At 36.6% G+C, this 14,998-nt stretch overlaps 1 protein-coding gene across 3 annotated transcripts in view; it reads right to left on the bottom strand.

The window, feature by feature from the left end:
• Positions 1 to 2,087: 2,087 nt before the first annotated feature.
• The window catches only part of srcin1b (SRC kinase signaling inhibitor 1b), a 54,052-nt gene continuing 41,141 nt past the window's right edge, over positions 2,088 to 14,998 (bottom strand). For all 3 annotated transcript variants that reach the window (XM_082184079.1, XM_082184080.1, XM_082184081.1), the window contains 7 exons: positions 14,714 to 14,934; positions 14,098 to 14,330; positions 13,575 to 13,863; positions 13,196 to 13,338; positions 12,297 to 12,473; positions 8,820 to 8,960; positions 2,088 to 2,278 (listed from right to left, as the gene is read on the bottom strand). In XM_082184079.1, coding sequence (XP_082040205.1) covers positions 2,255 to 2,278; positions 8,820 to 8,960; positions 12,297 to 12,473; positions 13,196 to 13,338; positions 13,575 to 13,863; positions 14,098 to 14,330; positions 14,714 to 14,934 — 1,228 coding nt within the window. In that variant the 3' untranslated portion in view covers positions 2,088 to 2,254. The remainder of the gene's footprint in view (positions 2,279 to 8,819; positions 8,961 to 12,296; positions 12,474 to 13,195; positions 13,339 to 13,574; positions 13,864 to 14,097; positions 14,331 to 14,713; positions 14,935 to 14,998) is intronic.

The following is a 14,998-nucleotide window of genomic DNA, read 5'->3' as shown; positions in this document are numbered from 1 at the left end:
GTACAGCATTTCTGGATAACAATTAGCGCACAAGTCTATAGTAGAAGATATTCACTTTAATAGTCACAAAAACAGCACGAGAACATTCAAAACCAACAGTCTCTTGTACATACAGAACCAGACGAGGTTTTTTCAACATTAAAACAACTTTTGCATTATAACATTTCCATATAGATATATTTCTATTGGTCAACATTGCATTCACACTTTGTTATTGTTTTATCACAAGTAGTTGTCGATAGATTTATATACATTCTATATGTTGCATTAATGAAAAATGGGGGTTACTTTTTTTTAGGACATGTTAAATCACCAAAGCGGACTGGAATGCTTGAATGGTTTGTTACAGATTAGACAACAGTGAAAAGGATCTGATCGACCCGTCTACTCACATAGAACTATTTTTATTCTTTAAAAAAAAGTGTCTCTTGATTAATTCGGAAACCCATCTATCTTACACTTGTAAACAGAACTTACAGAGAGAGGATTCTGCATGCAGACTTTGAGAAGATATCTATCTACATGCAGTTCAGAACTCTCAAAATCTTTTGGTAGAAAAAAAAAAGTTTACAAAAAATACCCTAAATTAACATATCCATGATCATACAGTTTATATACAGTTACACAGTTCTTCTGTTGTTTTGTACATGTATTTTGCACATTTATCAGTGTGTTAACACAGCATATGGTGCTCGGATGTGTGTGTCGCATCAGAGTTTGGGTCTATTCTACTTCAGTGAAGTCATTTTAAGACACGAAAAAGAAAGTAATGAGGTATGTATTAGGCATCTGATGGACACGACCACCAAGCCGAACTATAGCATCTTTTAAATATATATATATATATATGTGTGTGTGTGTGTGTATATACATATATACACACACACATACTGTACTAAGCAGAAAATGGAGAAACAATGGCAGTGAGGCAGTTGTTTTTACAAACCCTTGGCATTCATCAAATATGAATGTAATTTCGATTTATTGGAATATTGATCTAAACAGTCTATTGCAATTTAATATTCACCGTCAACTGGTTACTCATCATACGACAACGTTGCGAATACGTCCCAGTGACACACAAAGTGCTTCACGCATACATTTAAATATGCTGTCAAATAACAAAATATAATGCTTATTTTTTGCTCTCACACTTCAAATCCACTGGGGGAAACACACAGAAAACTGATTTGATTCATAAAGTATTAAGATTGCAGGTTTCATTCTTCATCATACGCTTTTCAAGAACTCATACAATATGAATTTTGGATAAGGCATGTACCTCACGTTATCTTAGTAATCTTTACACATTCTCCCCTTTTTAGTATAAAAATACAAAAGTTAATCTTATATAAAATATCTAGCTTATTCTTGATAAATATTCACCAATTATCTTGTCAATAGCTTGAGGATGTTAACTACTGTATTTAACTGTAAGGTAACATTTATTTTCTAGTTGAATAGAGAATTTTCTTTATAGAAAGTCAAGTCTACTAAGATTAATTCGATAGTTCTGATTTGCACTTAAGCTAATATCTAAAACTGACCCAACTACACATCGGTTAAAGGGTGGATCTCGTGAAACCTGTCATGAATAATAATTTCGTAGTCATATTTCACCCCAAAATAACGAGAAAGAAATAAAAAATTGTATTTTGCTTAATCTTTTGACATATAAGAGGTTTTTATATCATTAAAACATGCTTATATGTTTTATATATATATAGCAGAATGTGCATCTAATATAAAAATAAACATTTAAAATTATGGTAATTACCAAAAAACTCCAAAATAAAAGGTGTTCAAAATGCATTACTGTAATGAGGATGCATTTTGGGGTGAAATTATGCTAAAATGGCATAAAATGAATGCAAAACATTTCAATAGTCCTAAAAAGAAGGCGTTAATAGTCCTGAAAGAAGCTTAATTCTTAATCAAATATGATATGGGCATGTTTTCATGAGATTCACCCTAAATGATCAATTACTGTATATTACCATAAGTTTGTTTATATTAGTGGATTGTAACTGCTTCATGTTTAGTATACCATATAGTTTACATTGAGTTACATAGACTCATTTAATAGACTTACATATGCTGGCTCTTATTTGTAATCATACGACCAGCTTTTTTTTTAACTATAAAATTACAATTGGACTCGTACCTTGGTCAAAGCTCTTCAGTACTGATGTGTTGTGCTTGCTTTAGCGGAGGAGATGCTTTAGGTCACCTGTGCTTCCCCTGGTTTCCAGGGTCATCGTCGCCATGAAGCGTTCACCTTGGATAGGATCAGATCTCAGGGTAAAAGGGGGGCAATGTAGGACCACTCAGGGCAATACTTGGAGGCTGATAGTCAACATGCCAGTACAAAAAAAATGATTGGCAATGCTAGGACAATCTGAGGCCGTGAGACAGAAAAGGAAATGGAGGTTTGACCAAAAATGAAATCCTTCCTTTATGAAAACAAAAACTGACTGTGTTGGATAAAGTCAATTCTTGTTCATTATCCTAAATTGAATTAAAATCCTTGCTTTTATTTCAACTAATCTAAAAAATGTCATAACTAGCTTTACTTATAAAGGAAGAATTGTATGACTCTCTGACTAAAGGAATAGATTCAGGGCTTGTGTTGTATATACAACATATATAGATACTAAGACTTATAACCTCAGCATAATGAGAAGAGGTCAGGAAAGGATGGACTGGGGATAAAATACAAGCAAGTTAGGACAGGTGAGTGGATAAAAGAAGAGAAAAGAAAGAAATAATCAATACATTGTCATTTCCAGTGCAATCTTTCTGTGTCCACTAAACGTTTAGCAATGCATAGACTGAGAGAGACGAGTGATTTTGCCTTCCTCCTTTTTGTCATACATACAATGGCCACTAGGAGGCAGTCTTTCTTCATAGTTTCTGTGATAGTCAATATTAAAAGATTATTTTGAGGTTATCAAAGTAGCTTAATAGTTATTCAGCCAAATAAATGGACTTGCGCTGAACCCATTGAACTTTTACACTAATACACTAAAACTATTAAAAATGTGTTAATTGAAATAAAGCAGATATCAAAAAAATATATAAATATTAGATTATAAACTTAAATGAAAATGCCTTGCCTTGGCAACTAATTGAAATAAAATAAGTTGAAGAATTACTAATTAATTACTAAAACTAAAATAAAGATAAAACTAAATAGAAATATAAAAAAAAGGAATACATGACAAAAAAGCACATACAATCTCTAAAACGTTAGAAAAGAAAATATAAAAATAAAGCTAAATCAAATACTAGTATATAAATAATACTAAAATAACACTGACGTACAAGATTGAAGTACAAGATATATCAGTGTGCTCAGAAAACAAGTAGATACTCCCTGTCTGTAATCACATTAATATTCAGATTTTGATATGAAATATGGTGAAGGGAAGAGAGATATTTTGAACTATGCCACCAACAGAAGAGCAACCAAATTCAACCTACCTAGGCTGATGATATAAGAAAGAAGCTGAAATGATTTTAATCGTGGCAACCACCACAAAAAAAGCCACACCCATAACGAAATCTCATTGGTCCAAAATTCCATTCCAACTGTCCACTCAACATCACATATATTCTGATTGGCTGTGATTGAGTGACATCACACTGCATTTTTGCTTGCTTTCACTGTGGACTGACAAATTAGCTGGAAATCTTTGTGTCTGACTAGCAGCCTTTATTTCTCTCACCATGTGGCACTTTTTTAATCCTTCGTTTCTCTCTCTCTCTCTGATAAAATAATGATTTACCAGAGCAGCTTTGGAATATATGTACACAAAGTATTTGCTAACAAATGAGCAAGCTAAGCTCAGAAGCACCAACTCAGCTTAGAAAATCAGGCTGAATAATTTTTCCACATCACTGCTCCCACAGCGCTCAGTTAGTTTAAGGGCACTCAGCGAAAGCTGCACTGCGAGCGTCTCTACAAGCAAGTGCACGATTCCATCCACCTTATTAAACATCTACAGCGAGGTCCTTCCAACACACACACCACTGAAAATGGCACAAGCACAAACATTTCTTTCCGCTCAGGGTCAACAAACAATTTGACCTTTCAAGAATAAATATTCCCTTCTTCACAGCCTTCTGTGTTCGCCCTCACTGAGCCAAAATGGTCAACAGAGCGAGCGTCCAGACAGTCTGTTGTCCGATTCACGGCACAGACCTCCCATTAAGCCCGAGCGAAGACTCTCCCCGGGAGAGGACGGCCTGCCGCAGTTTGTGCCGTTGCCAAATTAGCCAGATCTTTGCCTGGGAACAAAGCCGGAGCTGTTGGTCATTGACTGATGACTGCGAACCGTGTCCCGTTGAGGCCGAGACCGCAGTGCTTTACTGCACTGAACACACACACACGAGACTGATCTGCTGTCGGCGCTAATGAAGACAGCTGCCTGCACACACACACACTCAGGCCAAGATTACAGGCCAATCACGAAGGGGATTAGAATCGAACTAATGTGAACGCTGCCTTTAGAGAACAAACAAAGTCTTGTGCAGTATTGCTGTCTTAGCAGCGTTTTAATCACTCGCTCGCTGCAACAAAATAAAGGAGCAATTCAGTCAGTATATCTAGTTTAAAGCAAGGCCGCATTTACATTACATTGTTTATGTGACCCAAATCCGATTTATTCCTCCAAAATCCGGCACAAATATGACTCTCGAATATGCAAGCAGGAAAAAAAGCACATGGATTTCAGGTCGGTTTCAGGCCTCATTCTTATGTGTATATTCCCGTCAATATGAGTCGTACACCATTGATAACAAAAATGACGAATGATGTCAACCCAACCGTGATCACATGACTCTTTTCAATGGCGCAATGGAGGACGAAGGCTCCTCCAGTGGAGTAATGCTGAAGTTTGATGTATTTTGAGCCTTTAGCTCAAGAGAGCTTGTATTATCATTGCAAATTGCACCATTTTTACTTCCGTTTCGGCCTAAGCTTTTCCAGGTCAGTACGCCAACCTTGGGTTGTTTCGACAAGTGTATAGTGCAAATGCAGATATCGGATTTGGGTCACTTTTAAAAGAAAATGTAAGCCTGACAACGGATCTGTAAATGCGGCCCAAGTACTACAAGTCAACAAATCACAAACTACAGATTTAACACAGTTCTATGTGCATTTACTGAATTTTTTTCTGGAGTTTAAAGCCTGGCATGACTATAATATAGGGTATGTTTGATAATGGCATATCACTACTATAACATTTACAGTATTTGTTATTTTAGTATGCACTAAAACGATTACAAATCTTTCCATTAATTGAAGCAAAAACGAATACAAATTAAACGACTATAACTAAAACTATAATTAAAATGAATACCAAAAAATATAAAAATAAAAGCTCATTAAAAATATGAATAAATACTATAATAGTACATAAATAATACTAAAATAACACTGGCACCAAGTATACTGTGTACAGTATGTAAATAATATAAAGCATGGATTTCTACAGTACATCCCATAATGCAATGCACTCATTTTGACTGATGTAAAAAGAGTTTCAGCTTTTTTTTTTGTGCCAGTTTTCATATTGAGAGTCAAACTTGGATCACATCCATAAGCATAATCACTATACAGTATTCCATTACATTTATGCTTGTGGTAGACACTTTTTTTTTTATCAGTTCATGCATTCCCTGAGAATCATGACCTCGGTGTTGCTATACAGTGCCATGCTGTTTGAGCTACAGTATACCGTTCTATAAACCTTCCTGTTATTTAGATGAATTAAATCTAACCAAGTGAGCAGTCGCAGTTTATAAAATGTATGGAATGCAGGAATCACGGACTGGTTGCTATAAGGCCAATTCACACTGTTACGCTAATTGAACAAACATGTTCGATCGGCGAAAACGAGCGCAGACAAACGCCAACAGTGTTAACACACTGATCCGACAAAACCCGACGAAGTTTCAGTCGTCGTCTGTCAGCATCTGACGGTGTGATGAGAACTGGCCTATAGAGCGGCTGTTTGCCTCATTCCATGTTTAATTCCCTCAGTCTGCCTTAGAAACACTTCTTGGTGACAGGTATCCGTGACAACAACACATGGACAGGAATCCATCCAATCACACAGAGGAATCGCAGACAAACACAACCTATCTCTTTCTGTGTGAAATTCACATAAAAATGAGAATTCTGTCATTTATAGATCTAAACCTGCTTGACTTACTTTCTTCTTGTATGGACTACATTTCTCATGCTTTTATGGTGCGGTTTTTTAATCACCTTTAAAACAACAGCTTACAAAAAAAATTTCTCTTGCAACAAAAGAAAGAAAGTCATGCACGACATGATGAGAAAATGACAATTAGCATTTTTAGGTGATCTGTTCCTTTAACCGGCTTGTCTGTAAAACATCTTATCTTGCAGTCATGTCGCTTCCAATTAAAAGATTCACTATTTTCATTTTGGAGACATTAATTTCCCCCTGAAGTGTATTAAAGCGACTGCAGAAGGCTGGGTAACTTACAGTTTACAGTGAGCTAATAGTCTAGTGAGAGAGAGATGGCAGAAGATGGAGGAGAGAAACTTATCTCATCCTTTTCTCTGTCTTTCCATCCCGTTTTTCACTTCCTTCCCTCAGGGTTTGCATGCAATCTCTCTCCCTCCTCTCGTTCTTTCGGGATGGATTTTGGGGAACGCTGACTTTGCGAGTTGCTCTGATAGACTACAAGAGTACACTGCAGTGTTAACTTTTCCTCTTCACTCTCATATTCATCATACTTAACGTTGTGTGATTCCAAATTAAAAGCCGTTTGGTTTTTGTCCTTCACTCTTAGAAAAAAAAAACCCACATAAGTTATGAGAAATCAAGATTAATAAATACACGACATGAAATACGACTTGTACCTTGTTCGTCGTAACAAAAAGTTATTGTGTTCACATCTGTCAACTGTCATTCGGACGGTCCGGTGATATTTGACTCAGTGAAGGAAGTACACGGATACTCTTTTGGGATTTCTAGGTATTGTATACCATGTTATGATTTTGTTAATCTTGATTTCTCACATTTGTGTTTTTTCTGGGCAAAACGGAGTGAACTAATAGAGTCACATGAACATGTTGTGCAGTCGTGCACTGAAGACTAACGGCCAAGTTAGTCAACTATCCCTTTAAGGTTTCATTTTAGGGTTGACTATCCCTTTAAGGTTTCATTTTAGGGTCAACTATCCCTTTATGGTTCTATATAGAACCTCTTCTACTAAGAATGTATTTACTTTCCTAATATGTGTTCCTGGACTTTTTGTCCATTACTTAGTGTGCATTATTATAAAAAAAAAATTATAAAAAAAAGTATAAATTTTTTTTTTTTTTTCAATCCAATCAATTCCTGATGGATAAAATCTCAACCAAATATTTTTTTTCCCTCACCAAACTCAGATTAAGACATTGCAAAAGCAGTTTTATGTTCACTTTAACATCCTAAATTAAACCCCTTTTTCCAGGTTGGTAGCAAGCCAAAACTGAACATGATCAAAGCACACGTCACATCTCCAATTCGTTCTCTTTTCTGACCAATCTTTCAAAAGCTTTGACACATTAAAGCATCACAGTGACAATGTCAGAAAGTATCTAGGTCACGTATGCCATATATCACATTGACCTGTCCTGTCACAAGAACAGTACAAAAGGTTCTTTCAACTGGGACCTGGCAGCTCGAGTACTCATCAAAACACTGCTTCAGACCAGTATATTTACTTTAAGGATCATAGACAAAGAGTGAAAGAGATCGAAAAGAAAACTGAAAGATGGCACAAGGACAGGGATTTCAATTTGCCCGATTAGCTGGCATCATTACGACTTCATTGGCATGTTGAACACCGCTGAGATGCCAACCACCATCTCATTTAAGGACATTTAGGCCTGAAAAATATTCTACGCAAGTGCACTACAGTTTAAAAGTGTGGGGTCAGTAAGATATTTTTATTAATCATTTTATTTAGCATTCAATTGATCAAAAGTGGCAGTAAATACATCAAATAAATACTTCACAGTAATATGAAGCAGCACGACTGTTTTCAACGTTGATATTAACAAGAAATGCTTCAGAAAATCATCATATTAGAATGATTTCTGAAGGATCATGTGACACTGAAGACTGGAGGAGTAATGATGCTGAAAATTCAGCTTTGATCACAGGATTAAATTACATTTTAAACTACATTCAAATAGAACATTTATTTTAAATTGTAATAATATTTAACAATATTACAATTTTTACTGCATTTTTGATCAAATGCATGCAGACTTAGTGAGCATAAGAGACTTACCGACCCCATAATTTTGAACGATAATGTATGTAGGTGCATACTGATTTCACGTCTGCCTTTTTATGACACGCTTTTGCATCTTGCGTACCAAATATTTCTGCCGTCCGTCAACTTTTTCTCCAAGAGTAGAAACAAAACCACAAACAGAGACACTATGTCTTTTGGCGTTGTTCTCTGGCATTGTGATACACTATATTGTGCTGTTTGGTTTTCCTGGAAGAATAGCTCATGTCGCATGGAAGAGAAAAATACGTAATCTGTGAGCGTACGGGGAAATCAGAGGAACTTGTGCATACTGAACCCCACTGCACATTGGACAACTATAACATCCGTGCAGCAACTGGAGATGTAGCAGCTAATCTGAAAGTAAGTGCTCAGCTGCATGTGTTACAGTCACTGGAGTCGACGAGACAGTTCTGACTCGTGCCTTTAGCGTGGATCAGAGCGAGAGCGTCAGTCTGCGGGATAGCAGGGCGCAGCGATTGTTAGAAGTGGAATACCTGCTGCTGACCCTGCTGTAGTTTAGGGAACTCCTCCTGTTTTCTGCTCCTGCGCTCCAGACTGCTCTGCTGTAGGTGTCGAAGACGAGACGCTGCAGACGACTGAACCAGTTTCCCCGAGCCCGGAGGAGTGCCTACAGGCTGACAAACATGAAGAAACAACAGCAGGTTGGAAAATGACCGTGTTTGTTTTAACCATTGGGACTGAGTTTGAATAATTCACATTTGTTAGAACTGAAAGAGTGTCACGATGAAAGCTCTGCTCCAAAACCCAGTGCGCTGACCACCAACGCAACACATCTGCGTCTGATGTGAAGGCTGTTACACATCATTTTTTCACCAAGAATATGTGAGTTGCATTATGTTTTTGATTGCTAAGATGGTAAGATAGTAGTGGAATGGAAGCCCACATCTGCCTTAGAGTGAAAATAAAACTAATTGTGAGAAAGTTTAAAATAAGAAATAGTCATATTGTGAGAAATAATGTCTCTGATGCTGACTGGAAAAATTTTACGTTTTTTTTTTCTTTTTTAGAATTTTACTTCATCGGAATGGTACAAAACTTGGTAAAGGTTTTGGTACTTGATGTGTAAACACACACACACACAAAATGATGGACATGAATCGAAAAGGTTAAATGGTCCTGAAAAAAATTATGGCAAAAAAATGATCAAAAATTACGAATTTCATCTAGTGGAAACGTTTGGTACTGCACCCCAACAAATTCTTACTGAAAGCAAATTTTTTGAGATATAAACCTCGAATTTGGAACACAACTTGTTTATATTTATGGCTTTACTCCTAACAGTTTTAAAGCAAAACGTTTTTTGGAAAATATATATTTCATATAAAAAATTGAAAATGGTATTTTTGTGCATTTTTTTCGTAACAATAAATGCAAACTTTTATAACTTTTTTCAAGTTCACCTTTTTAAACTTTTTTCCACTTCAGCAATAATCTGCCAAGTGTCGTCTTTAAAAAGAGACCAAACTTACGTCTGTGCTCCAAAGCATTCAAGATTTATGACCGTTTAAGTTGGAAATTGCATTTTACGGTCTATATTAAAAAAAGTGAATAAATGGATTATAACTACTGCATAAATATAACTTAGAACCATAAAATCCCCTAAAAATACAAAATACATAATAAAAAAATATTATCGAACTAAAACATTTGTCATTGAATTGTCATTGAATTGTCATTACATTTGTCATTGAAAATAAAATAAAAAATCGGTCATTTTTGACCGACACGCGAACAGTACCAGAGGGTATAATAATAATAATGATGAATGATGATGATGATCAATCCATTCTCTGTTTTATATAGTACTATATATTTACCATAATAAGCATGTAAAATGTGTTCAAACTGAGCATTAGTCGAGACTCTTCTGCATTTCACGTGAGGTGCATTAACTGTGTGAACGCAACGCTAACCATGAAGAGCATTTCAAATCAGTCACTGATCCACAAGCGACCGGTTCGGTTGCCGCATTTGTGGACGCAGTTCGCTAGGTTTTGGAACGGAGCCTAAGGAATAGAAATAGAAACACTAATTGAATGAAAGAAAGAGGCACAGGGAATCTCTATAGACCAGCATGCAGCAGTAGTAGTGTTGACTGACACCCTGCATGTGTGCAAAGAAGCTGATATTAGCACTGTTTCGCACTTCTACACTCTTTCTTTCACTGCGAGAGATTAGTAGTACTCCTCACAATGCAGCGAGATACACACATACAGTACATACACAAACACAGGCTGTCCAGATATCTCAGGTGACACTGACACCGTCTAATAGACCTGTGATGTTTTCTTCAGAGGTTCTGAATTTATTGGTCACTTCTGCTGTAGTTTTCTGTAACAAATGGCTTGTTGATGCAGTAAACGGAATGAGTGACATTGAGGGAAGTACAAAGGTAAGACAGATATACTGTATGGAAAAGCTGTGGAGACAGATGAGCAGGCACAGTTCATTTAGACTGCAGTAACTGACGTGGTTTTGTGTTGCTTGTTTGTTCTTGGCTCTTGAAAGTTTTGCTTTAAAGACTTTAAGCTTGTTAAATTGATTTCGCTACTACAGTGTCACAACATTACTGTCACTGTGCAGAACTGGCACAGTTTGAGAGAGGAAAAGATAGAGAGAGAGAGAGGAAAAGAGATGACCTTGACTGATATCAAGCTGTTTATTCCATCAGCTTAGCTCAATAAAGAAAAGAATGTTATTTCTTTAATAATGACAGTGCTAATAATTATTTGCATGTACCTTTTGCAGTTACAGAATTTATATAATTTTTTGCTGACATGTTTTTATTGACTGCTTTGAGGAAATACGTGATTTTTGTATAAATATAAAGTCACAAGATGATTGATAAAATTAATAAACACAATAAAATTATATTAAATTATAATATATTATAAAATATGAATACATTACATAAAAGTATGAAAAAAATATTTAAAAATAATATTATTATCATAAAATATGTAATTACGTAATACTTAATTGCTTAATAATCAATCGTAATCATCATCATTATTATTTTTATATTATTATTAAATAAAATACTATTATATCATATTTAATTGCTTAAAACTTACTTGCTTTATTAAGTAATATCATAGTATTATTATTAAATAAAACAATTAAGAGAATAAATATATTTTTATATATATATAAAATATATTAATATTTTATTTAATAATATTATTATTAAATATTATTATTATTATTATTATTAAGTTAAATTATATTATTCATTGTACAGTATTTACTATTCTATTCTATTATAATAAAGCAATTAAGAGAAATAAGTCTCTGGGGTGGAAACAGACTTTCAGATATTAGATATATGAAGAAAGATATCAAGAAACAAGTAATAAAAAAACCCACTTAGTTCCCAGTTTGTTTTTATCGCTGCGTTTCAATACTAAACTTCATTCAAGCTGTCTAATAACATGCAGCAGCACAGCTGGTTAAAGACTTGAAGAGATGACAGATTAATAGGTTTTGTGTCAGAGTGCATTAGTAAGCTTCGGGAAAAACCTCAGAACCTCAAGTTATAGGAAGGCCTGAGAGAGAGGTTTGGCAGTTTACACATTACCTCTCTCCACAGAGAGTTGCTGATCCACTGGCCTGCCCTGTCAACACTGTTAGGAGTGACCTCGGCAGGGTTTTTGGCCTGAGCAGTGACCCTCAGTCTCACTGGGGCTCTCTGAAACACCTGTCGTGTTGGTGTGTGTGGATTAGCGCATTGACGTGTTTGGGTTTGGAGAAGAATGAAAAAAAAAAACATTATTCGCAAAGCTAACAATCAAAATTATTACGTATGCATTTACTGAATAACCGACCAATCAGGAGTGAGATTCTGTACCTCAGTGTCATCTCTCTAAATAGCTCCTAAATGTAGATACACACACTAAATGGACACAAGGACACTATTTCATCCTTTCAACAGACGTTTATTAGCTTTTTACCTCCAGCTCTGCCATTATCTTCTCATCTTCATCCTCATCCTCTTTCCTCCCAGAAGCGGCGATGACCGGAGGTGTGGATGAAGGTCGGGGCCCGTCCGAGGTCGATGGGCGTCTCAGTTTGACGGGTGGCGTCTGGGATTGGGTCGGTACTTCAGCCTCCTCTCTGTTCTCAATCTTCTACAAAAACAACATGTGCACGAATAGAGCAATCTAATAAAAATGCAGGAACTGCAAGATATCAAGCGCAAGCAATATTAACAAATGCAGCAAAGAAAATAGCTGATCGAGTACAAAGCCAAAGTACTCATTAATTATATTGCATCTGCTTATACAAAAGCATTTGAATTTGTAACTACGCTACTCCTCCTTCAAATTTTGTTTAATTCTTACCAAAATTGGCTCAGATGATCACTGGACTGAGCTGCAAAGAAATGACTGACCAGAATTTTGATACCATTTTCTGTTCAAAAGATATGATGATGTGAAACTAATAATCTTGACCTAAAATAGTTTAGATGCTATATCTTGGCAAAACTTTAATCTATCAAAATAAAACTTGGTACACTTGAATAGCTCCATGATCTGAGGGTACATGCCAAATTTAGGAACAGCGCCACCTACAGGACATGAGATCTGAAAAATTACTATTTTTGCTCATAACATTTGAACTACAGATTCCTTGGGCCATGATGAATTTGATTTTGCCAGGATCAGATGAATCCGCCATTTTGAAATTTGTCATAAATTTCTATATTTTTTAACACTGACGCATTGGTTCAAAAATTGGTACACGTAATCGACAGTATGCCATTAAAGCACCTAATTTTTTTAAAGACAGCGCCACCTAACGTTAAGAAGATATAAGGCTTTATACAAAAACACTGAAAATTGTTGTTCACCTTCACACTCTTGTTTATGGTGATCACTTCTCCGCTGCTGTTGGTAGTTAGCCCAAGGCCTGATGGGAAACTTCGTCGAGGAGGAGGAGGGGGCGGAGACTTGGACGGCTTCTCTGTACGATACCGTGGCACGGTCAGCTCCCCTGATCAATCAATCAATTCAATCAATAAACATAATCATCTGTCTATTGATCAGTCAAATCATGAAGCTCTATTGCCAAAATAAGGCAGTTTTTGTATTTAATAAAGCAATCAAGCGATATATTCGCAATTGTGAGAATCTATAACAAGTCAAGAAACAAAAAAAATAATTAGGCTGTAATTCAAAATCATAAGGCAGTTGTTGTAGTTCATGGTGCGGTTAATACTGTGATCTCACCCGATCCCCTGCGTGGGATGCCGTCTTTGCTGGGTGGTTTTGGTGGGATTTTGCTGGGCTGATGTTCAGGTGTTAAACTGGGGGTGGAGGATGCTGAACCGGGCGCTGGGAGGGAGGATAGTTGGGGTTTTGGCGGGACGGCCGGTTTGGTGATCTGCTTGGCAGCGAAGTCCAGATCTGGAATGGCCTTCATCAGCTCAGCTTGAGTTTCCTCCAGGAGACGGTTGATGTCCTGAGCGCTGAACTGAGTCAAACTGGCTCTCTTCTCCTCCCAGTCTCGCTCCGCAGCCTAAAGACACACACCCACACGTGATACACAGATTCACATTGATCAGCAACTTTAAATAAGTCCCACCCAGAGGGATGTCATTAAAAATAACAAAAAAATGAAACAAGAGATCAACTATAAATGTAATAAAATCACAATCTTTACTAAACCCTTTAAAAACAGCCTTCTGTAATTATTCATATCCTTTCTGACATCCATGCAAGCATTAATATAAAATCTAAGTGCGTTCATTACCAGTCGGACCTCCACGGACACTCCTTTATCAGATTCTCTGCGTATGGGCAGATCTTCCAGGCCGCTGGTCTTTATTGCCCCAGTGGGAATGCCGTCCAGTTCAGGCATGAGGGGATCTGTTGCCCCGGCCCCTGCCAGCCAGTTTCCCAACGTGGTGCTGCCAGGAATACCACCGCTGCTCAGACTGGCACCAACGCCGGAGCCGAGCATGTTAGAAAGACTTGAGGTACCTCCTAAAATAAAATAAAATAAGAATTAAATTAAATTAAATTCAAAAAATAATAATAATCAATCAATCAATCAATCAATCAATCATCTAACTAAATAACAAATTATCCTGCTTCCATCAACCAATAAATGTTCCATATTCTCTAAATATATCAGTTAATTAAGTAAATCAACAATGCTGGGTAGATTACTCACAAATTGTAGTCTGTAATTCTGAATAATTTAATGCTATTTTGTGCACATTAAGTAATCATGTAATCAATAAGTAACTGTAGTCTGATAATGCATATTTTAAAATGCTATTTTGGGAATCTGATTACGTAATCCAGATTAGTACTACCCATCATGAGAATCAGTTCATCAAAGAGAATGTAAAACTGGAGTTTACCTATACTAGAGGCACTCGTTAGACCAGGGTTTGTGGTATTAGTGCCCATGGAGGCAGTGAGAGTGGCAGTGCCTGATAAGGTGCACCCTAGGTCGGGCAGATTTAGAGAGGGACTGTTGAGAAGATCTAGATCAGAGCTCCTGCTGAAATCAGCATCACTCGCGCTGGAAACTGAACTACTGAAGTCATCGGGTGTCCTCCACACACCTTCTGATACCTGCCTGTACACAAACACACACTGAGGAATTCTTCAGGCATGGAACTGAGCAGGAGTGAGTGTTTATG

Source organism: Leuciscus leuciscus (genome assembly GCF_965113295.1).
Source record: "Leuciscus leuciscus genome assembly, chromosome: 11".
In the NCBI taxonomy this organism is placed as follows: Eukaryota; Metazoa; Chordata; class Actinopteri; order Cypriniformes; family Leuciscidae; genus Leuciscus; species Leuciscus leuciscus.
The sequence above is the reverse complement of the archived record's forward strand: the minus strand, read 5'-3'. Positions and strand labels throughout refer to the sequence as shown.